Consider the following 24772-nt stretch of genomic DNA (forward strand, 5'->3'; position numbering starts at 1 on the left):
AACTTTAAAATTGGTGTGACATTTTGTCACTGCTTTTCTGACCACATTTCCTGGATGACATTTGCAGTTTATAATGCAGCCTGTCTGACTCACCTGGCTCTGTTAACACACAGGCTCAGGTTTTCTTTTTCACTGCTTTCTATATTTATTACCTGTGACCAGCAGCTCTATGGCTCGTGTGTGTGTCTATAGTGTGTGTGTGTGTGTGTGTGTGTGTCTGTGTGTCTGTGTGTGTGTGTGTGAAGAAATGTGTTTGTGTCCATGCCAGTTGGGTGAAAGGGGGTGTGGTAAAGGGAGTGGCAATAGCAAAAAGGCACATAACTTCCAAATGGATTCACAGACTTCGTGAGATTTCGTGAAAAGGTTGGTCATGGATCAGAGGATAGCTGATTAACTGTTCATGACAACGGGCAAAAAAAAAAAGCTCAGCCACATCCCTCTTTTAACTTTAACTATTTGTTTTAGGCTTCTTGAGTTCTTTTAATCTCCACCTCTCTCTCAAATTCATGATTAAAGCTACAAACACATGAAGCTACTTCCCTGATTTAAAGGCAGACGTGCTCCAAAGTGGATGTACAATCAATGTTGATGGTAAATATCATCAATAGAAGCAATAAATTCCTCACTGTGTGCTGCATTGATGGTCATATTACCATGTATCACATCTCCAGCCTGTAGCTATCATTTTGGTGGCATTAGGTGGAAAAAGAAATCATCTAGAATGCAGGATAGATGCAGGAAGAGCAACAGATTTTCCGACCCTGAGGAATGTATTGCTTCAATTGATTACGTTCACCATCAGCACTGACTGGACATCCACATGAAAAGAGCTAAATGTTCCCTTTAATTTCTACAATGTACAGAGAAGCAGAACCAGAGGCAGGCAGGAAAAACAGAGCTGTGAAGAATAACAAGACTTTCTAAGCAAATATCATAATTGCTTGTATTTAAGGCGGCGATAAATCCTTCTAACTGAATCTTTTTCTACACAGATAGTTTTGAAATTATTTCTCTAATGTGATTTTAGTTAAAGCTGCAAGGAACTTTGATATATTTGTTGATTTCGGATGCTCCTGTGGACAAAAGTGGGAGTGGCAAAGCAAGGCAACTCCTGTGGCTGGCCGGCGGCTATTGGGCGCCTGATCTCGCTGTGACTGATTGTTGAAGGGCGTGGCTGTGGCGTGGAATTTTGATGTCTTGCCATGACACACCAAATTGCGATAACTTTAGTGCAAATGATCCGATCTGCCCCAAACTTCACATATTTGATTACAGTCCCCCCCTGAACACATCTACATGACAATATTCCACAAAAGTCATAGCGCCACCTACTGGCAACAGGAAATGACATGTTATAGACTTTGATGTGCTCCTCCAAGCAGGTTGATCATGTCCATCTCAAATCTGGTCAGAAAGGCCCTAAGACCTTGGTCATGCTATGTTGTGAAGATCTTGATGTGATCAACAGTATCTGTGTCTGAGAAATCTCTGTTAAGCCTTAAATATCCCATTTGTACACGTTCGTAAAAATAATGATGTGTATAGTCTAACATAATTTCAGACAAAATTAAATTTTTGGAAAAAAAGATCAAAGAAAATTTTGGAGGCTCCTTGCAGGGACTGATTTTGATCATAATCACAGTGTACACACTGTATTCAACATTAATTTGAGCTCTGATTAATGTGAAACAGCCGAACTAAAATACTTTAAAATGTCTTTTAAAATGTATTTAAGTATTTAAAAGTTCAATGGAGTGGTGAAAGAAATATATTTTTTGTGATTAAAAAAGTGTTTTCATTTTGCAGTATACAGTTACTCCATAGTTATTAATTCGTAGTATTAAAAGTGATACAATAAAGCCTTTTACAGTAGTTGAATTAGTGTTGTGATAAACAATACAGCATGCTGATTATTACTGTAATAACAATCACAGCAGTGTGGTACTGTGATGAAATTGACTGTAATCATCTGTGAAATGCATTTATATCAATCTACCTACTAATTGCCGCCAGTAAGTTACTGAAAGTATAATAAATTTAACTAAACTTTCATACTATTTTTTCTGCAGTTTGGTCTCAAATCATGTGACTTGTACTTAGTAAAGCGTCCATTTAGGATTTTGATTATTTCAGGTTTAGGGATGAAACAAATATCAGTTTCACAATAAACCATGGTACAACTTCCTATGATTAGTATTATCCTCTCAAATTTTACTTGTCAGTGAAACTATGTTTATGGTACTTTGAAAAATAGTAAATAGTGTCCAGCATCAACCAAAGTTAGTAATTCTCTCAGATACAGGTGCAGCAGCAGGGTGGTTTGTTTTGCATCACTGAACACATTGACATTGCAAAGGACATGACATTATTTTAAATTATTGAGAGGGTTTCACTATAAAACTTGGTAAAATGATCATCGCTACTTTTTGAACATTTTCAGCACATTTTAACAATACCACAATGACACTGATAACCATGATACTTTTAGTCACTATAATCCTGATATGGAATTTGAATTTCTGTTCAGGCTTGACGTCACAAAATCAAGAAAGAAAACTTAAATCATCTGTACTTTTTTAGACTTTGGGCCCTGTACACATGCAAACAGTAAAAGTTTAAAAGGAGAAAATAAAAGTATTTTTGTTTGTAGGCTGAAAATAAAAAGTAAAAGTTTGGCCATGTGCCTGAGAAACTCCGATCTTTGACAAACTACACTGACTACCTACCTAATGAGTTACACATGACTGTGCATATTAAAACCTTGATCATTAATATGTAGAAAGAGATCGAAAGGTCGATCTAGTCAGGTATTCAGGCGCTTTGCTGGATGTATGCTGCTAATGAGTCTACGAAGGGCCAATTACGTCTCTGCCTTTTCTGTCTTCCAGGTGTGTCTCTCTTATTTCTTCCTCTAAATTTGGCTCTGACCTTTGTGAGAAGTGATGTGATGGATGAAAACGTCTAGAGCCAATAACAAAAACAAAATGAAGCCATAAAAAGACGGGACGTGAGCATGAGAATGTATTCATAAACACCAGAGTTTAACTGAATGTTATCCTCATTCGTCACAGGGCTGCAGCTCTGTGATAAATGCATCAAAGAGGTTCACAGCAGGCTTGTGTTATAAACTCGTCCTGTAATCCCTTCGAGTTGCGGCAAGATAACAGTTTCAACAGCAGTGACCTGACCACTCTGCAGCAAATTACTGTAATGTCAGTACATGTCAAAGACACAACAGGTGTCAACTACAAGTTAAACTCTACAGTACTGTGCCTTTTGTCAGATGCAAGTTTAAATCCAAGTATAATTGATGCCTTTATGGTATGTCACACTCAAAGACACAGGATCTTGATATGCCAAAAAGAGCATGATTAACTTCAGTGCGTGCTCTGATCAGAACAGTACAAGGAGCGTTTCTTTCAAATCTGTCTTCACTAATTGGGCAATAACTGGGTAATCTGAGAAAGACAGACAGCAAACTGATAATTACTGTTTCTATGACATCCATGTTAGCACCATTATCTTGTTCTATTGTTATTATCAAGTCACTCCCAATGATGCCAGCTGGGTCATCTCAACAGATCATAGTTAAACATCTGCAACTGACACTCAAGCTAAGTGAGTATTACATCACACTGTATGTACTATAAACCTATCTCTGTTGTATACTAAATTAATAATAAAACTGTGGAAATTAAGAGGACATTTGTTGTTTTCAGCTTTTGAATTTTATGCTAAAACCACCAGTGGGAGCAAATTGCACACAAATCGACAGGCAGGTCTTTCCGAGGCCGAGGGGCCTGGATAACAAAAGCAAGGTTACCTTTAAGGTAAAGCCTCGACTTCTGAACTTTTATGTCAAATAAACTCTCTCATTATCACATGTAATTAGGTTTAATGTTTCCCAGCTGTGAGATGCTTCTACATTCTCTCCGTGCACGGCATTATGGGACAATAGCGTTCATCAAAGCCCGCTCAAAAATCAAGTGACACCGAGTAAACTTAATTATGTCCTTTTTCAGTTAGTATGTATTGTTGTTGATTCCAGAGATGGTTATATGATACCAAGAGGAACCTGATCAATATGAGAGAAATGAAAATAAAAATGAAAGAGAAAAAAATGAATGAAAACTAAACAAACTGGATTCGAGTCGTATGACTTGGTCTTAACTTGACAAAATCAAAAAAGACTCAGCTTTGACTTTTACACCACTGAATAGTGACTTGACTTAGATTTGAGCCTTTTGACTTGAAAATACTTGATCTCTTCCCCCAAACCCAAAGATTAATAAGTCTGTTATTTAACAAGACAGCCATGGATCAATTCATTTCCTTAATCAACTAAATACAACAACAAACACAAGACAAATAAAGCTGATTCTGTTGAGGTTGTGGAACTCAGTTCATAGTTTCTAGGATCATATTTTAGAGAGCGCCACCACATGTCTGTAACCACTGCCAGTTTGATATCAGCTGGTGATCTCTGTTGCTTGTCATATTCCTGTCTCTCCCCTTTTTTTCTGTCTCACTCTTCAGTATCAAATAAAGGCAATTTTTACTGAATAGCACAACTGTATAGTACTTGTACATCTTGAAGGATTGATTCACTGTTGTACGATGACAGAAAAATGCTGAGCGTAATAACTGTTTAGCTCTTGGGCAGACATCTAACATAGCTGTCCAGAAGGAAATTACTGTGGTTGATTCACATTTCAGGAGTGTGTCAGCTGCTATCAGACGCAGAATAATTGAGGGAGCTCTGGTGTGAACTGGAAATCAAACTGAACTGAATTTGATAGACCAGTCCTTATATCATTCATGAGTCCCTCAAGTGCAGAGTGAGGAAGATTTAACACTTGAAATGCTATAAATGACACCAGGATGTTTTCAGTAATACAATGAGCTGGTGAAGAAGCAGGAAAGTGAAGAATCATTATATTACTGTTAGGAGTACTATGTTGTATATTTTTAGTCTTACTTCCAATTCTTTTACAAGTGTTTATGTTATACCAGCTCACAGCCGAGTGTAAACAGACAGGACAGAGTGCCACATGTAGACACAAACCAGAATTATTCACAAGAGAGCCATTTGTGAGCACACAGACTTTAAAGACTGTATTTTTCTCCCCCATTTTCGATCTGACTAACAGCTGAGGACACGAGCCTGATGCAAAAACTCCATATCACTGTGGAAAACAAAAATACATTTTAATTTTAGCCGGACTTTATGAATAGGTGCGGGGTCTGTGCAGAACGAGCTGGTGTGGAAGCATCTGTCACAGTGGCATGTGAAGTTTACATGGTGGCTGACCTCATCTCTGTTCTGCTGCTGCTGTGTGTGTGTGTGTGTGTGTGTGTGTGTGTGTGTGTGTGTGTGTGTGTGTGTGTGTGTGTGTGTGTGGGCCCCTCAATGGTATGTTATTGTCTGACCATACTGACACAGTTGACTTTAATCCTCACGTCTGAACTAACAATACCATGAATGGTACTTCTGGTATTTTTCAAAAGCCTAGCAGGTACACAAAGTAGCTTGCTAAAAAACACGTCAAATTAAAGTATACACTAATAGAAATAAAATAGTAATAATAATAAATCAAAGAAGTAAAATATCTTAAGTCATTTCTAAAATGGATTTTTTGGTTAAAGGCAAAAGGCACCTTTATATAGCACCATTCAGACACGAGGCATTTCTCTCTGACTACTGCTCTGACTGAAGCAAATATTATTCATAATATAAATAGCAGTGGCATTTTAAAGTTCCAAATGAAAGTGTTGCAGTCATTAATGTCATGAACTCAAATCTAAATTCTACACTTTTGACTCTCTGTTGTGATTTGCATGCATATACTGTGTGTTTTACCAGGATGTCTGCTGTCATCTCCTGGTCAGCAACTGCAAACGCAAACTGCAAATCTGGTTTATTCTAATTGAGACACTTGGGCAGGTAGGTAGATAATAGGTGTTGTAAAATACACAGTCCTGAATTTGTAACTGGTCCAATCTTTTAAAATGTCACATTAAGTGTTAAACTGCAATGTGAATATCCGCATAACCTGATAATCTGGAAAATCCACTGTTGAAATGGCCAGATTTCTTCATGCCTCTGGTTTTACTTCAGAGTTTTGTTTCATGGCCAGTGGATGGCAGCAAAGCTCCATCATGTAGTGGGATTGAGTCCATCGTGTGCCTCAATTTCTGATGTGTTGCCATGTCTGTTCATTATAAGCAATTTTACTTTTGTGCTTAGTATCGCTTGTTATTTCCTTGGACATGACTAGGACAAGTTTTTTTTTGGTTTTTTTTTTTGCATTGTCAGGACTTTTATCTGTCTTCCTATAAATCAATAACATCTAATAATATGCAGTCACATAATAAATAATGTCCACTTCACTGACAAACTTTCCAGCTGCATAAAGCACATATATTGGAAATTATATTAATTACAAATGCAACAATTATCAGCCTGTGTGCCAAAATAGACAGTGATAATAATTTATCTTCAGTGTGTTTTCTGGTAAATAAAAGAAATATATCTATGGTTTATTTCGAACTGCTCAATATTATATAAAGTAATTAAAATGAGCAAGGCAAGAGCAGTAAAATCAACATAATTTTGCAGTAATATAAATTATATCCATTTATTTTTTTTAAAAAATTCACATATGATAGTAAAACACAAACAGGGACCATTTTACTGCATGATAGACTGCTTTACTTTTGATATTTTAATTAGGCCTAAATTTTGCTGACAAAACATACACAATAGAGTAGAGTAGTAGAATAGAGGACTCTTACTTGTATAATTACTTGTATTGTTTTGATAGTAATGCATTAGTATTTTTATTTCTTTCACTCATCACTGTGTTTAGGGAATTGAGAGTTGAGATTACTTATTTCTTTCGCGAAATCTGGCAACCCAGCGAGGAGCCGTCAGCCCGTCAGATCAAACTGAAGGTCTGTGTCAGCCGCGGAAATGTTCAAAACAGACAAACTAAAAGCTTTGGTCGGTGAGCGACTGACAGCCGCTGCAGAGGACATATTCAGCCTGTTTGAACAAACTATTAAAGAATATGAGGAGACAGTTCTTCGTTCAAAGCAGGATGTCGACCAACAACAGCGGAGTCTGACCGGGAGGAAAGGTAACGACACCCGGTTAACTTTAACCTCCAGACAGCACTGAGACTGAGGGTCTTTACTCCTCATTTAATCTGGACAGCGTTTGTTAACATGGACTAGAGCCTGCACTCGTCTGGACCACTCCCCAAATACCCACTCTGTGTCACAGGAGACGGCATGTAACGCCATTTTGCATCCCTGAAATATGGGAGGGGGATGCAAAATGGCTGTCACTGGCACTTAACGGTTGTCAGTGCCACCTTCATAGAAAAGCGATTAGGAGCAGTTTGTCATTTACTCTGTTATTAAAAAGGGATATCTGTTATAAAGTGGTCCTGTGCCCAAAATATGATTACACAATAATTCGCCTGTGTTTCTGTCCTGTTCCTGGTAATAAATAGTGACTATACAGTAAGTCACATAATTAAGCTAGTAATTACGCTGGCATGTTATTTTTCTGATTTTGTAAACAATATTGTGGTCTAGACCACAGTAAATTTTAAAGTCCTTCCATGAAAACAGGCTTTGTGTGGAAGAAATGTCTGTCAAAGCAGACATCACTGCATCTGCTCACCTCTTCTTTACAGTTTAGTAAGCAAAAGAAAAAAGAATTTAGTTAAGTCCCCTGGTGAGATTTGATGCAAAGTTGCAGTTTCAACATAAATGACAATGACATTTTTAAAAAGAAAAAAATACTATTAATTTGGATCATGTTTGATTTAACTCGGTGGGGAAGTAACAGACTTTCATGTAGGGATGTTAGTCTGTGTCTTGGTAAATTTGCCTTTTACATTTGATTTCACAGAAAAAAAAATGTGATAACCTCTTAAATCACATGCTTAATAAAAAAAAAGAGTCTCTATTAGAAGAAGTGAAAAGTACAATTATTACCCAAATTCACTAGTAGACATTTTTTGAGGGAAAAAAAAAACATTTTGAGAGCTTTTTTCAGGCTCACGTTGGACCAGTCATACTTGTTAATGTTTTTGTAGCCAATAAGCAGATATAGTTTTGCACTGCAGAAGGTGAGTTGTGATTAATGACATAACCTTTGTTTTTCTCTCAAATAAGTGGTGTATAATTTGGTTAAGCACGTGAGTCTAATCCATTTGATTGCATGTGTCTGTGATGCTCTGTGAGCCTCAGATAGAGACAAATAGTCATGCGGCTGTTACTAGTAACTTAATAAACACAGTCACTTTTATCTTTTATCTATCATCTTCCCAGCTGCATTAAAAACATAATAAAGTCTGAATTGTGTATACTATTACAGTTTTAACAAAATGAGGAGTGTACTTAAGATGACTTCTTGGCTCTAAACATTTTTATATAATTGCTAAAGTTGAAAAAAAGTTAATCTGTATTGTTTATATTTGTTTTTATACGTGTTTGTTTGTCACTGCACTTGTTGTCTTGTGCAACGGAAGACTGTAGTTATACTGTTGCTGCTCCTATCTTTTCATCAGCAGAACTACACATCATAACATAACCATGCAAAGGATTTTTACGTACTGGAATACATCGTCATGTCCTACAAGGTCTAGTCTAGCTCTCTGTTACAGAGATAGTTCACCCAAAAATGAAAATTCAGTCATTATTTACTCACACTCTTGCCAGTTGAAGGTCAGGTAAAAAATAAAAAACAACAGAATGAAAACATAAATGCCTCCATTCTGCTCGTCTGGTGTAATCCAAGTCTCTTTGGAGACTAAAAAAATAAACCCAACCCTCAGTCAGCACGAGGGTGAGTAGATAATGACTGAATTTTCATTATTGGGTGGACTATCCCTTTAAATATATATACATTAATATTTGATCAAACTTTAGGCTAAATTTCTTTACTTGTGTGTGATTCTGTTCAGCCCCCCTGCAGCTCTGTGTCCAGGAAGACGATGCTCCCTCTGAACAGGATCACTGTGAGAAAGAGACTGACCTGTGTGAAGGTGACGAGGAGCCCCTGCAGATTAAAGAAGAACAGGAGGAGGAGTTGTGGACCGCTGAGGCTGCTAAAAAGGAGCAGGAGGAGGCTGATACCAAAGACTCCATGTTCAATATAATTTATGTGCAAAGAAGTGATGAAGATGGTGGACAGCTCTCACATCAAACCCAAAAAGCTGAAAATAAAGACTGTCTGCCTGGCAGCTCATCTGAACAGCTGAAATCAGAGCCTGATAAAGAAGCCTGTGGTGCCTCAGAGCCAAACAGCGACTGTCAGATGAGTGAAGTCAGTGATGATGAGTGGAAGGACAGAGGTATAAATAGGAAGACACCGCAGCCAGCAGGCGAGATAGCAGACAGACCGTACACCTGCAGCATCTGCAGCAAGAACTTCAGGATTAAATCCATTCTGACTCGCCACATGAAGACACACACAGGAGAGAAACCTTACAGCTGCAGTGTTTGCGGAAAAAGCTTCATCCAGCGCTCTTACCTGCAGACTCACATGAATTCTCACTCCGGACAGAAACCGTACACATGTAGCTTCTGTGGCAGAGGCTTCACACAAGTTGGAAACATGAACGCGCACATACGAATCCACACGGGAGAGAAACCTCACAGCTGCCCCGACTGTGGTAAAAGTTTTAGAGAAAAAGCAGATCTCATAAAGCACACAATAATTCACACTGGCGAGAAACCTTACATTTGCTCTGTGTGTAATATGAAGTTCAGCGCTCAGTCTAATCTAACGCGACACATGAAGACTCATTCAGGAGAGAGGCCATATAGTTGCACTGCTTGTGGGAAAAGATTCATTCGGCGCTCCCATTTAATTATTCACATGAAGACTCACGCAGGAGAGAATGTATAGATTGGAACTGAAATTATATGAAATTATTACATTTGTTCCATGTTGATTATGTAATAAATTTCTAGAGTGGACAGTGACTCACATTACAGGAGTAAAATGATATTTTTCCACATTCAGAAATAAATCAAACCTTATATGAAGAATTTTCTTTATAATATCTTTCAATATAGTTTTTTCCTGTACAATAAAGTACTGTCAAGTATTTTTCTGTAGAGTGTAGTCATCACATTTTTTTTTTTCAGTTGAACAACAAGGCAGCTGTACCTCATCATTGGTTTGTCAGTGACGTATTTTCCAGTATTTCATGAATGACATATTTTACCTTTGTCTTTTGCTGTGCTATGTGAATGTACTGCTTTTTAATATCAGTCCCTGCACATGTAAGCAAAGCCAAGTTTTTGCATTGGGCACACAAAGGGTAGTCAATAAAGTATTTTCTATTTCTAGTATCTTTGTTGTATTTAGTTTTCTCTGTATCATGTTTCTGTGAATTTTAACTGATCTGATAGAAGAAAAATAATACCTATTGATTTTTTTCTACTGTATAATCATTGGTCAACCTGTTGATGGGAAAAGCTATTCATTTGAGAAAGTAGTGTGTAATTTTGTTAATTGACCCTAATTCACAGACGCAAATGAGGTCTTAGATATTTTAGCAATACTGTGCTTTATTATGGTCATGTCAGTAAATCATCTAAACTGAAATTAGATATTCAGCAACTAGATAGACTGAGTTTTACATTATTGTGGATGTCATGCCTCAAAAATAGAGATGTTTTCTGAATTCAGTGATTATAAACTGCTCTGTTTTCTGCTGTTTGAAACCTCAAAGACATAGATAGCATGACGGAAAGTCCCACTGTCAGCAGCTCTGTTATAGGGCAGAATGCATTTTGTGACTGAGGTCCAAAGTACAAAAATGTGTTTAGTGACTTTGATGGAATATCATGTACATATTTATGAAATAGTATTTTATGACTGTCTCTCTCAGTTTCTGGGAAAACTAATAAACCTTTCTAGTACATCAAGAGGGAGTTTGATCAAGAAATTATTATTATTGTTATTATTAGTAGTATTTGTAGTAGTAGTAGTAGTTGTTGTTGTTGTATTAGTACTATTAGTATTATTATTTATTGTAGCTTTCAGCCACTGTTCACATTTTCATCAGCAGATGGAGTTTGCTCCAGTTTTTTTGTCCTTCAAAATTAGACAAATGCTTATTTTTTTATGGGATTAACTGTAGTTGTCAAAATATGTTGAAAAATATGCTACACATTTTTTTTAATTCCATTTGAATTATTTGCTAACTGTATTACTCGTGTTTTAAATATAAATATAATATAATATATAATGCTAATAATTTGAGAGAAAGTAATAAAAGTTAGGCATAAATACATGAAACTTTTTTTTAACTTAAAGAAGTAAATTATAAAAGGGAAAAGGGATTGGTTTTAAAGACCCTTATGGTCTTAATGGTCTACAGTCTTACAGATATGCTGTTATCTGTTGCTCTTGGTGCTCCCTGAACAAGAGTCCTCTGTAGAAGAGAACCGTTGATTTGCGAAACTGTCGCGAGATTTGTATGAGTTGTTAATTTTATTTAACATCTCGTACAAGTTCATTTGATTTAAGAATGCGACAACGCTGTGGTTGGAGTCTAGATGGGATTAGGGTCAGGAAACACTTGGTTTGGGTCAGGGAAAGATCATGAATTGGGATAAAATTATCACTCTTGCGAGATCTTCCGCGGGTATGCGGTTCCCTTCTAGATACGACCAGAAAAAAAAAAAAAACGTTTATAGCGGAAGTGCTCTTTAATGTCACTTCCGTTGCGCGAAGCTGAAACTTTGGCGCCCCAGACTTTTAAATATGTACAGAGACAGCTGACAGACCATCGAGAAGATGACTCCAAACTTTGAACCAGCCCGGTAGTTTTCACGGAAAAGAAACGTTTGGTCAGTAGTCAACAATCTGCTGGTTGTGGAAATGCAGAGTCGTTCAAAATTAAACAAAATAAGCTCTAAGCTGATAGCCGTAACGTTAGCTGATGCTAGCGTCTCTACGACAACGTCGTCGGTCCGTTATTGCTAATAAACAGCTTATTCAGCTCTACCTCATTACTATTACCTCTACCAGCTGACTCTACAAGCACACAAAGACATACAGCTGTGTGTAGTCTTATCAGAGTGACCATGAACAGGACTAAGCTGAAGAAAACCAAGGTGAGTTCACAAGGTCTAACTTTGCTAGCGGATATTTTTGTCTGTCACAAAGACACAAAAATAACTGAGGAGAGAATTTAAAAGTAACGAACCAGTTTCTAATGATAAAGTGTATTGTTAAACAGTCTCTTATTAACTCGGCGGTGTATCTGTTTCATTTAGCGTTAACTAATTGAATTCTCTTCATCTGGAGCATCTTTGATTTTACTGTCAACAACATGGTATACCAGAAACAGAAAAGCAAGATTTTCCACACAGTCATGACTTTATGAACAACGAGACCTTTTACACAGCCGAGTGTTCAAATTACGTATTAGATACGTATGTAACCTTACGTATTTGTTGTCCAAATGAGCAGTAATTTGTTGCTGTTGCCAGGACTTTATCACTGATAGATGCTTGATTTGTAGATCTTTTTTACAATCTGAATTGTCAAATGTGTTCTCATTTGAAACAGTAAGCTCTGTTTTAACTTGCTTTCTTGTTGGACAACAACAACAACAAAATAAGGCACCAGAGAAATGTTTGTAAATGTTTGCTTTGTGCTTTCTGTCAGGCTCCAGCAGGGCAAAAGAACATCTCTTCTTTCTTCTCCTCTCAAAACCACCAGAAGGTAAATGGGATTGTTTTTTGGTTTTTTTGTTGTTGGTTTTTCTTTAGTGAGTTGTTCTTCTCCTTACTACCTTTTCTTTGCTTTTTGGCTTTTTCCTGATTTTTTTCGGGGTTGTGACAGGACCATCAAAATCCCATGTTGATGTGTGATTTAGACAAATGATAGTTTTGAAATATAATGGTAAAACAGGTAGATGCATCTACTTTTCATTTCACTTAGTAAATGATCAGATGGTCTGGAAAGTTAAACTGCATGGCTGCAATAAAACCTTTAAGATCAAGAAAAGACAACCAATATAACCAGATTAGATAGCAACATTGATAGCTAGTTGATTAATAGTATTGGCCACATCTAATTCCTCAGTGTTTTTATTTTGGGCAGATTATTTTTCCTTTGCCTTAAATTCATTACTTTCCTCCTGAAGTTGCTTTTTCCAAAGATGTTACTGTTTTACTCATCTTATTGTGTTTTATATTCTGTTAATCCCACACTTTTCTGTTTTCATGTACTTTTAATGTAGCTTATTTTTCTTTATCTTCTTTCTTTTCTGCCAAAAACATCCATTGCAGGAACATTGCCTTTTAAAGAAAGTCTAACTGTGCAGATTTTTTCCTTCGCACCCACCAGTCATATTTATTGTCTTGCACCTAAATATTTTCATCGGCATGTGTGCACACTCGGTCCCTCTTTCATTTGCATAAACCATAAATAAGCAATTTACCACTAATTATTTTTTATGTTATGTATTAATATACTCATTTGGTTGTGTTGCTTGTAGGACTTGTCATCTTCAACAAAATTATCCATCACTGCCACTGCAGTTGCCAAGACTGACCCTCAGATCAAAGATGGCCAAACCTCTACATTCAGAATTCATTCCCCCTTAAAGAGGAGTATCCTTGGGGACCTTGAAAACCTCCTACCAGCCTCACCAGATCTTCTCCTCTCCGTACCTGAGACCCCCACCAGTCAGATGAGGCTTTCTTCCTCAAGAGATGCAGGCACACTGAGCCCCCGGCCCAGCAGAGAGGCGGTGAGCCTAGAGAAGCTCGGCCAGCTGTCCCCCATCTGTCGTAGCCCCCGATCCAAAGGGCAGAGTGTACGGAGAGTTGTGATCGAGTACGGAGGAAAAGCCAAAAGGGAGGAGGGGCGTTCTGCCTCCATTAAAAGATTCATCAGCCCTCCTCAAGAGTCCCACAATGTCAAAAGACTAAGAAATGCCAATCCACTGGAACAAAGAATTGTACTCAGCCCCATACGTAGTAACCTGAAAGTTACGACTGCTGCGATTGGCCCTCTGAAGACATCTCATTTGTCCAGTGACCAGTCAGAGGGTCACAGCAGAGATACTGATGATGTCTTTGATGACAGCAAACACAAAACAGTGGCACTGAAGAGAGACATGGAAGAGAGAGATAAAAATGAGAAAGTTTCTGGTTTTACTGTGATAACAAAACAGAGGGCAGCTGAGGTGAAAGCCAGTGGAAACGCACACACTCGTCTGGATCAGGATACTCACACTCTGACTGTTCACATGCACAAACCCAGTGTACAAACTGTCACACCTGCAGCACAAGGAAGTGCAAAGGAAGGAGAGATCGATATCGACAAGAAAGAAGCTACAAGAACAACTGTGACATCATCGAATGGAAATGGAGACAATGTGACATCGTCAGATCAGGAGCAAGCTGGAGGTACACTTATACATTTTGGTTGTCACCTATCACGTTTTGTATATAATTGTCATTATTCTAATGAGAACTGAATGTTGTTAAAGTTGTTTAAGTCAAATGTCTTGTATTTGACAGTGTACTGTCATAGTCGAGTGAAGATACCATAAAGTATTCACATTTAAGAAACTGGAATTAGAGAAATTTGACCTTTGTTTCCTTAATAAATTAGTCTTGATTACTTGATCATCAAAATAAGCTTTTTTTAATAGTTGCAAATAATCAATTAATCAATTAATTGATGCAGTGCTACTATGTCTGACAGCAATTAAAGAGTAGGTGTGTTGCAAAATTCTCCTCAACACACTTGAATGCATCTTTTCATTGAAAAACAGAGTTCAAAAGAGAAGTGTGTGTGATGAACCCTTGATTTAAAAACATGGTCTCACTTACCAGGAATGCAGCCCTTAAGACCAGGAAAAGACCAGATTTAAACTATTTCATAGTTTTACAAAGATGACTGTATACTGAGTGTCATATCATATCAATAATCAGTTAATACAGTGTACGCACTACTCTAATTGGGTAAACTTGTGAACAGTTGCAGTGCAAGAAACGGTCAGTTTGCTTTGTGTATAGGTTAATAAATGCACCTGTACTTTTGATCTTATCCAAATATTTGTGTATGTCTTCCAAATGTCATATTTTTATATATAGTCTGTAAACACGTCTTTTTGTATGCTCGCTTTCCTTGAATTGCTCCTTAAGGGAGGAAGTATTTGAATTGAATTAATTCTCATCCCTCTATTTGTTACTTTGTTTTTTGTTTTTTTTTTAACAGGAATGGCATCAGTATGTCCTGTGGAGGAGCAGCTGGGCGAGGGCTGGTTTACAGAGCAGATGAATAATGAAGGTCTTGTCACAGAGGATAAACCCAAAAAACCCTGGTGAGAAACACGTGAACACACCGGCTTAGAGAATGTTGGTGCAGAGTTTAATCAGGTCAGGTGACAGTAAATGTTGTCATGTCACTAACAGAGGGAGAGAGATGACGCAGAAATGAGAACACATGGCACATGGGCTGCATACAGTATGTGGGTTCAAGCACTACTGAAGAGCTCATATCACACTGTGTCTGGCCTTGATAGTACCCTCTCACTGAGTTTGTGTTTAGCAAGTTACTAATCACCCTTAGGACCTATATGTTTATTCTTCCAGTTGAATTAATTCTTTCATGTTTTTAAATATGACAAAAGGCATTGTTGATGGAAGAAAGCATAAGTAGATATGATAGATGTCTACTCTGTTTCTACAGGAAGGTCCCAGATCATGTGATCCTTTCAGGAGGCATAAACAACCGCTACTGGGTGTTAGACGTGGAGGAGAGGCCTGGCCACAAGACACTGACTATCACATGCTCCAGATCTCTCCATCCAACTGAGAAGTGTCTGCTCAAAGATGGATGGTAATAATGATGTGTTTTAGGGTCTTCCACTCTTATTTAATTCCTCATTTTCAATGTAATGCACATCACAGTTTCCCCCTCAATGCCCAGATGCAGCTCAGATTTGTGAAATCATTGCTGACTTTTTAACTTCATTCTTTTAATCATAAAAACATTTGACTTGATGACTTGTGTGTTAGTCACATAAAATCCAAATATTTAATTAAGGGCATATCCTCACCCCACTGTGTCTTAATATGAGCATAAAACGATTCTTCTTCTGCTGTTTCCAGGGAGATGACGCCTGTTTGTCGTGGGGATGTGGTCCACCTGGAGGGTCACTCTGATGGTGGATGCTGGTTAGTCGACAGAGAGCAGGGCTTCCTGGTGTTGCTACCCGATAGCCTCATCTCCGGTACCAGCATCTCAAGCTCCATCCGCTGCATGAGGCGTGCCGTACTGGGAGATATGTTCAAGGTAAAAGGCTTTTTGTGAATGATCAATGTAACTTACTTTTTTTTCCCTTAAATTTCCTTTTTTATCCTGAAGTGGGCAGTACAGTTTGCACAGTGTAATGAAAATACAAAACAACATAACGTCTACTCATAAACCTAAAGTGTACAAAAGGTGCTAACATAATGCAGTGTAGTCACCTTGCAATAATATATTTTGTTAAGTTTAAAATATCCAGATAAAGTTTTTTGTTGATTGACATTGTGCATTAACTTATATTGTGTTGTCTTCATCTCATTTTGAGTAGACATACCTAAATAAAACATTGCTCTTTATCCTCTCCTGTTCTTTCTGTTTGCTGTGATGTAGAGTTTTGACGGTGGCTCCAAGCAAATGCTGAACGGCACCATGGTCCATGAAGTCTTCCAGAGAGCAGCTACAGCTAAAGATTTTTCTTTGGAGACACTGTCTAAGCTAGCTGACGAGGCCCTCCACAGTCCTCAGTTCCTGGGAGACATGTAAGTGGTTAGATTTTAATCAGGAAGGTGTTGCAGACCTCTTCCTGTCTGTCACTATTCAATTCACAGTTTTTCAGAGCAGAGCGTTTGAATCAAGAAGATGTTCCCTGTAGATTTAACTGTGTTGCGTTGTGATATATCATGTTATTCAGTTATGTTTGTGTTTTGTCCATGTGTCTGTAGGTATAGTTTGGGTGTAACTCAGGAGGAAATGAAGCAGGAGCTGCATGATTATCTGCCCTCATTGGAACTTTGGGCAAAGGAATACCTCAGCTCCCCAACACCAAAAGCTATCAGCCTCAAAATGTAAATACACACAGGCACACACACCTCAACATCTTACATGTCCTTCTCTTCCATTCTCTCTGTCTTTTAAAATTAAATAGAATTAAATCAACTTAAAGAGCTGATTGCATGTCTGTCTCTGTCAACCTCAGCCCTGGCAACAGCAGAGCTCCAAGCAAATGTCAGGACTCTGCAACTGTTGTCACAATCACAGAGCTGGCAGATATAGAAGAGAATGTGTGGTCACCGAGATTTGGTCTGAAAGGGAAAATTGATGTGACGGCACGGGTTCGAATCCAAAGACCACGAAACGGTGGTTGCAGAACATCGGAGGAGAAGACCATCCCTCTGGAGCTGAAAACTGGAAGGGAGTCAAACTCGATAGAGCATCGCAGTCAGGTCGGTGGACCACAGTGTGGTCAACTATGTAGACAGATTCATAGACTGGTGGGGTCGGGTGAAAAGCAGTGTTTCTAAGTGTCCAGAAAAACTTGGAAAACAGTTGACTAATCTTCCAGTCTTCGAAAATGCATGGAAAATGAGATGAAAGGTAAAACGTCTTGGAAAATTTTGTGCTGTCCTGAAAAAAATACTTAAATTCTCCTGTTTTCCATGTTTGGCTCAGGTTGGTGATTCAACTCTGGCTAGGTTTCAGAGAATTTAAGAGCTGGGTAATAATGGATGGGATCAAAACAATGAGGGAGACCAACTTGTGGTTTGCATTATTCTATAATCAATTAGTTCTATTTTTATAGCGTATAAGAGATGATTTCATAGATAAGTCGTAGCCATAGACTGCACGTCTTTTAAATTAAACTTCTGCGGAGAGGAACATATTATTGTATGGTGCAGTATTATTGTATGTCATACAGATTTAATCAGGTCATCTGATTAAAGATGGTTTCATATACATGTGTTTTTCTGTGAGTAGGTGATTCTTTACACTCTGATGAGCTTGGAGAGGTACAATCCTGAAGCCGGCTTCCTGCTTTACCTTAAGACTGGCAACCTGCACCCGGTAGTGGCCAGTCACATGGACCGCAGAGGTATAGTATACCACTGCATGTGTGCCAACCTGCCCAACACTAGTTGTAAACAATCATATCAAAATATTATCTTTTTTTTATCAGTAATAAATGTAGAATCTTTGACTATTTTCTAATGCGACAGAATAAGATCAAAATGTCTTTTCAAAGAACTTGGTGAGTCATTATAGTCACAAGGTGCAGTGAAACCTTATCTTTTCATTGTTTTTCTCTCATCTCAGAGCTGCTGAAGCTGAGAAACACCCTGGTTCATCACATTAACAACTGTGTGGAGAAAGCTCCAGACCGAAGCCGTCTGTCTAGACTTCCTGACATCCTGACAAACAGACAAACCTGTCAGTACTGTCCTCAGAGGAAAAACTGTGCTCTGTACGAGAGGTAAACTCTTAAAACGTATTTTGCTGCTGTGAAAATTCAAGCATCAGAATTTTTCTAAAATGCATCAGCCAGCATATTCAAGTTTATACAATGAACTGTTTATCTCGTATCTTAAGATGGTGCGTGGCAATAGTTAGTAGTTCTTCCATCTTGTCTACTTGCCACTTCCTCTCTTTGCACCCCTCGTTCTTCACACCTGTCCTCACTTTCTACAGAGCGGTGGACGGGCGCTCTGCAGAAGACTACGAGGATGTTGTGGGTGACTTTCTGCAGCAGGAGACGGGTCACCTGACCCCAACACACATGAGCTATTTTTCCCATTGGCTGCTGCTCTGCTGCCTTGAGGCTGCAACCATGGAAACCAAGAACGGACGAAAGCGTGTTTGGCTTTGGACGGCTGAGGAGAGGTAAGAAGCTGGTCTCTCAAATTTACGCATGTGAACACTCATAGTCTTTTCCCTTGTGAGCCACCGTGAAACATTCCCAGTATTGGATATAAAAACTACACTGTGGAGCATTTGCTTAGATTGCACCATTTAAGTGATTTAACTCCAATAGATACCCTGACCTGTGTTTGTAGTGAGAAGAATGGGAGCTGTGTGGGGAACGTGCAGCTCAGTGGCCCAGTCACTGTGCAGTCTGAAGGAGTTTTCCTCCATCGTTTCCAGCGGAGCAGTGCAGCACCACAGAAGGGTCTGACCAACAGCGGTCTGACCAGTGGGGATCGCATCGTCGTCAGCGACCAGGAAGGCCATCTGGTTGGTTTAGCGACAGGATACCTGTGTGAGGTCAGCAAGACATCAATTGGCTGCACTCTAGACAGGTGAGAAGGAACCCACATCCACCTACTGTGTGAAGTATTTAAGCAGAGGACAGTGAACTGTTTGGATTTTTGCCAGCTGCTCAGTTGAATTCACTAACCTGATTTACACCTGTTTTGTCGTTTAATGTGTTTTTTAGAGACCTGTCTAAGTTCAATGGTGTGTTGTTTCGATTGGACCGTGATGAAGGTGTGGTGGGGCTCAGCACTCACCTCACCAATATCTCCAGACTGATGGAAAACTGCCAGGACAGGTAGGTACAGCAAAATGTAATATTAAGATGTGACGGTAAAACCAACTTATTCTTAGGAAATTAACACGGTCACAGTTAGGGATGGATGTTGCCAGACTTTTTTCATCCAATCCATTACTGATACTTTTTGGCGCAATTTAATCAGTGTTGATACTGAATTTTTTAAATTGATATGTAATTTTTAAAAATAATAATGAAAATAATGACAGCTGTTAACAAAAAAGATTGGAAAGTCACATGACACATACTGGCCATTAATAATGAATTTATTACAAAAGCAAATATAACTACAATGAAATAAAAATGCTTATACTTACAAGTGTAAAAATTGTTTATTTTACAGAAATATTATAATAAACATGATGATAATAATCATCTTGTTCTTGTTCAGCCTGCTTGTAACTTTCAGGGTGTGTTTTTTTTTAAATGCATGTTGCTGCTATGTGACACCTTCTTGTCACAAATGATGCATCTTATTGTAATATTTTTTTTGTATCTACAGCTGAAATGTTGCACAGTTGCACCACAAAATGTTGTGTCCTGCAGCTGCACACTTGGTGGTCTTGTCTCACAGGCATGGTCATGTCACACGGGCCAGTTAAATATGTCAGGGCACAAACATTGAGCAAAAGTATTGAAAATGTTGGGAAGTGAAGCAGCCACCTACTGTGTATTTAAATGACATTTTTTAAAGAATCAATACCAAATGATTTGCTTGTGAGAACTGATGGATCAAATCACTCATCCCTAGTCACAGTCTAAGAAAAAGCTTTGCACATTTTATGTTTTTTCTTTGTTGTGTGAAATAATACTTCTGACTTTTTCCTGAAAAATGTGGGACTGTTTAATAAGAATCTCTGTTTGTCCAGTGACCATCTGAGGGAGCTGGTTATTGACCTTCGTCCGCCAGAGTTTATTTCCAACCTCAGTTCCGTTCTGCCAAGAGAGGCCAAAGACACTGTGGCCAACATCCTCAAAGGTGACGAAACTGCTTCGCTCTCTTTTTTTCATTCACTGTCATTTGTCCTTTTCTTTATTTAAGTTTGTTAATCTTTTCATCAGTGCGAGAGACAGTGCTATAAATGGGCAACGACAACTAGTTTGAGTCTTGAATCAGTAATATAAAGCTTTAGACACCTTGTCCATTATTGTCCTATGTGGAGACGTCTCATCACTTGTGTAGCAGAATGCCTGTTTGGTCAATTTGTGCATTTGTGTGTGTGTAGGTCTCAACAAACCCCAGAAGCAGGCCATGAAGAAGGTGCTGTTATCTAAAGACTACACGCTGATTGTTGGCATGCCGGGCACGGGTAAAACCACAACCATCTGCACCCTGGTAAACTCATAAGCATGATCTGTAAACTTTACCTTATCTGAACGATAAGTCAATATCATCTACTCTCTCGTGAGACCAGAACTCTAACCCTCTCTCCAACCTTTCTCTCTTATTTCTCACATGTGGTTTCCACCACCACTGTATTTGTCCTTCCTCTTTGTCGCTTCCTCACTGTTTCTTTCAGGTCCGTATCCTTCACGCATGTGGGTTCAGTGTGTTGTTGACCAGCTACACCCACTCTGCTGTCGACAATATCTTGCTGAAGCTGAAGCGTTTCCGGGTTGGGTTTCTGCGCCTCGGGCAGGGGCAGAAGGTGCACTTTAGTCTGATATTCAATGTGTAAAATGCAGTTCAGTGAATAAGTCTAAGTCAAATCTGTTTTACAGGAGTAAATATATGTTGTCATTTTGTAGATGTATGTGCTTTTTTAAGAGCTGTTCTCTCATGAAAAAACAAATCTGTCTGATATTATTTAAATTATACATTAAAATGTCAAAATTTGGGGGGTGGTATAATCTCTATTTTTGAAATATTAAAGGAATAGTTTACCCCAAAAAATGAACATTTTAAAAACAAAGTCTAAATCTCTCTTTGTCCTCTCACAGAACCCCCTCCTGATTTCTTTTTTTGTTTTCTGCCTCCAGGTTCATCCAGACATCCTGCCCTACACTGAGGAAAGTATCCGGAGGAAAGGAGTTCACACTCTGTCAGAGCTGGAGCAGCTTTACAACAAGGAGGTGAGGAGTTAACAGGTGGAAAATTCTAGTCTAAACAGCATCCAGCTTTGATTGATTTTATATAATCTGAAATCTGTACTGCTGTTTTGTTTTAGACATTTTTTTCTTGCTACAAGACATTTCACATATAGATATCATAACTTAGAACATTTAGATAAAATGATTAAACAACATACCGTTCAATTCTGATCCACTCTTTCTTTCTAGCTGGTAGTGGGAACCACCTGTATGGGCATCAAGCATCCCATTTTCACACGTCGCCGGTTTGATTTCTGCATTGTTGATGAAGCCTCACAGATCAGCCAGCCTATCTGTCTGGGACCCCTGTTCTTTGCAAGGAGATTTGTCCTGGTTGGAGATCACCAACAACTGCCACCAATCGTACAAAACCAGGAAGCCAGGTAAAGAGTCTGTGTGTGTAGATGAGGTGTATGTTGAGGAGGGACCTATTGTCTTAGATACTCAGTATGTAGTTATTTGTCGTCATGAGGGTAGAACATGAATCTTTTCACAATCATTTATGATTATGGCTAAGGTTCAGCACGTAATGAATGTATGAATGAATTCACTTAGGTTATTAATGCAAAGTTAAAATGTCAGAAATCATCAATTTCTTTTTTCTTTTTTTTTTCTCTAGGTCACTTGGGATGGATGAAAGTCTGTTCAAGCGACTGGAGCTCCATAGTGAAGCAGTGGTGCATCTCAACGTGCAGTACCGAATGAACAGGTAAATCCACATACACAGACAACACTGTGTGCTTCAGTGATCTTGTCTGGTTTGTTATGAGCTTATCTTTTAATAAAGTTTTGTCCATTCAAATGGCTCAGTATGTTAGCACGTTAGTGGAGCTTAAAACTACTTTTCAGGATTAAGAAAACTTAATTCTATGTACATGAACAACAAAATAGCATGCTGAGAGTCAAATCAAAATGTTTCCCACTCCATACTAAATAGTGTGTGCTGTGTGTTTTCAGGCAGATTATGTCTCTTAGTAACTCCCTGATGTATGAAGGACGGCTGGAGTGTGGTTCGGAGAGGACGGCCACAGCCCTGCTCATCCTGCCTTTCCTGCATTCTGTCCAGTTGGAGCTTGGTTCTTACTCCAAGACCGATCCCCAACACGACCTGGCTTGGATACAGGCAGCACTGTTGCCTAGCAACCCTGTTTGCTTCCTAGATTGCTCAATGGTTGGTAAAATATACAGTAAACTTAAAGCAGTTGTTTCTGAACTGGGTTGTGTTGAAGTAAAAATGAGTCCAGAGACGAGATGTTGATATTTGACTGGAAATTTAAATTGGTGAATGAAGGAGCTGGTTAGCTTAAACTGTATGTAATCAAGCAATACTAGTACACTTCCTGCAGTGTACAAATAAGCTCTGTTACATCTGTCCAACATTTGTTGAATGCCAAAGTTTTGAGTTAGTTAGTTTAGCTCAGACGATTGTTATAGAGGGTCAAGAAATGAAGTCAGCTGCTTTACTTGTTGAAGAAAGGGATTTACGTAAAATATAAAACTGTTGTGAATAAGACAATAGACGTGTATTGGTCTGCATCTTATTTCTCTCCACTTCTTCTTTAGGTGCCAGCACTGGAGTCTGTGGAGCAGGGAGGAATAAGCAATCACACTGAGGCTGCTCTCATACACAAGCTGCTGTCACTGCTGATAAAGGTACACCAGTAGCCATTCAGTGAATCTGTAGTCCTGGCTTGATTATTAGGGTCATAATGTGTTTATTTAAAAAATAAATCAATAATATAAAAAAAATCATTGTAGCTTGCTTTCATAGTAACCTGCTTATTCTTCTTTTTTCAGGCGGGGTGTAAGCCCAGTGATATAGGTGTTATTGCCCCCTACAGACAACAGTTGAAGAGTATCTCTGCTCTGCTGCAGTCCTCTGCTTTCACTGGCGTGGAGGTGAATACAGTGGACAGATACCAAGGACGGGACAAAAGTTTGATTGTTCTTTCTTTTGTCAGGAGCACTGCAGAGGAAGGAACTGTAAGTGTTTGTTGGCCCTTTTTTGACTCATGTTTCTCCTCTTTTCTCTGTGCTTCAATCTCTGCATGGATATATGAACAAATAAACAGGTGACAGGGAACCTGTGACCTGATTCTCTCCTCCTTCTCCATTTATAGTTAGGAGAGTTGTTGAAGGACTGGCGTCGCCTGAATGTAGCCATAACCAGAGCGAAACACAAGCTGCTGATGGTGGGCTCTGCCACAACGCTGCGACGCTACGCACCTGTGGAGAAACTACTCAACCATCTCCAGCAAGAGAACTTGATATCCTTTAATTACATGTTTACACAGTCTGTGATATCACTTACCATTTCTTCAACAAAAAAAATGATACTTCTTAATGGGAATATTGTCAGCATGAACTCTTACAGGGGAAATAATGGTAGAATCAGTAGGATGTCCAGTACCAACGATTTGGATTGGTAGAGTATCAGATGTTACAAGTCAATAAATTGCAATATTGTAAGTGATACATTAATCAAATTTATCTTGACACCCAGTGAAAAAGTCATGTGAGCAGCAAGTCACCATTCATCCCCAACAAACAGACTAACTTGATGTAGTTTTTGAATTACCACATTTTTTCCATCTATTCTGTCTACATTTTTTTCCTGAACCGTTACTTCACATTATCCAGCTCCCACCAGCTGCCCACAAGGCCTTACCCAGCATTCCCCTGTAACAGAAGACTAAAGCCACGATGGTGTTTCAGGTCACACATCTCGTCTCACAGTGGAGCAACCAGCGACTGTGGATCACCTCAACAGAGCACAAATCAACTGTCAGTCTACAGAGCACTGAATGACCTTCAGGAGGCTCAGGAGTCATTACTACTACAAAAAAAAAAACAAAAAAACTGCTAAAATTATAAAAGTATCTCACACTGACTGTCACCTAATGCCACAATCCAACTGTGGTTATTTTGTGTACATTCTATCAAGTATTTGATGTAGAATAACTAGATATACAGATCACACTGATCAAGACCTGAGGAACATGTAGGTGACTGATTAAACTCTGAATGTTTTATAGTAGAATCATTTCAGTCGT

General features: G+C 38.7%; 2 protein-coding genes across 2 annotated transcripts; both read left to right on the forward strand.

Moving 5' to 3' along the window:
• Positions 1–6917: 6917 nt before the first annotated feature.
• LOC146333050 (uncharacterized) lies at positions 6918–10973 on the forward strand. Its single transcript, XM_084724505.1, has 2 exons — positions 6918–7139; positions 8979–10973. The coding sequence occupies exons 1-2, from the start codon at positions 6974–6976 to the stop codon at positions 9923–9925; spliced, it is 1113 nt and encodes a 370-aa protein (XP_084580631.1). The 5' UTR covers positions 6918–6973; the 3' UTR covers positions 9926–10973.
• Positions 10974–11710: 737 nt separating this feature from the next.
• dna2 (DNA replication helicase/nuclease 2) lies at positions 11711–24548 on the forward strand. The gene is made up of 25 exons (XM_084718785.1): positions 11711–12147; positions 12704–12760; positions 13539–14454; positions 15272–15377; positions 15746–15895; positions 16168–16351; positions 16697–16845; positions 17029–17151; positions 17283–17529; positions 18062–18176; positions 18398–18554; positions 18770–18961; positions 19135–19377; positions 19515–19628; positions 20498–20607; positions 20855–20964; positions 21149–21277; positions 21609–21701; positions 21909–22102; positions 22339–22428; positions 22677–22890; positions 23283–23372; positions 23517–23702; positions 23840–23986; positions 24351–24548. Exons 1-25 carry the CDS (start codon positions 12118–12120, stop codon positions 24402–24404), a joined length of 4200 nt encoding a protein of 1399 aa, XP_084574911.1. The 5' UTR covers positions 11711–12117; the 3' UTR covers positions 24405–24548.
• The last annotated feature ends 224 nt before the right edge of the window (positions 24549–24772 follow it).

This window comes from Lutjanus erythropterus, chromosome 1 (genome assembly GCF_056507025.1).
Source record: "Lutjanus erythropterus isolate fLutEry1 chromosome 1, fLutEry1.hap2, whole genome shotgun sequence".
Lineage (NCBI taxonomy): Eukaryota > Metazoa > Chordata > Actinopteri > Lutjaniformes > Lutjanidae > Lutjanus > Lutjanus erythropterus.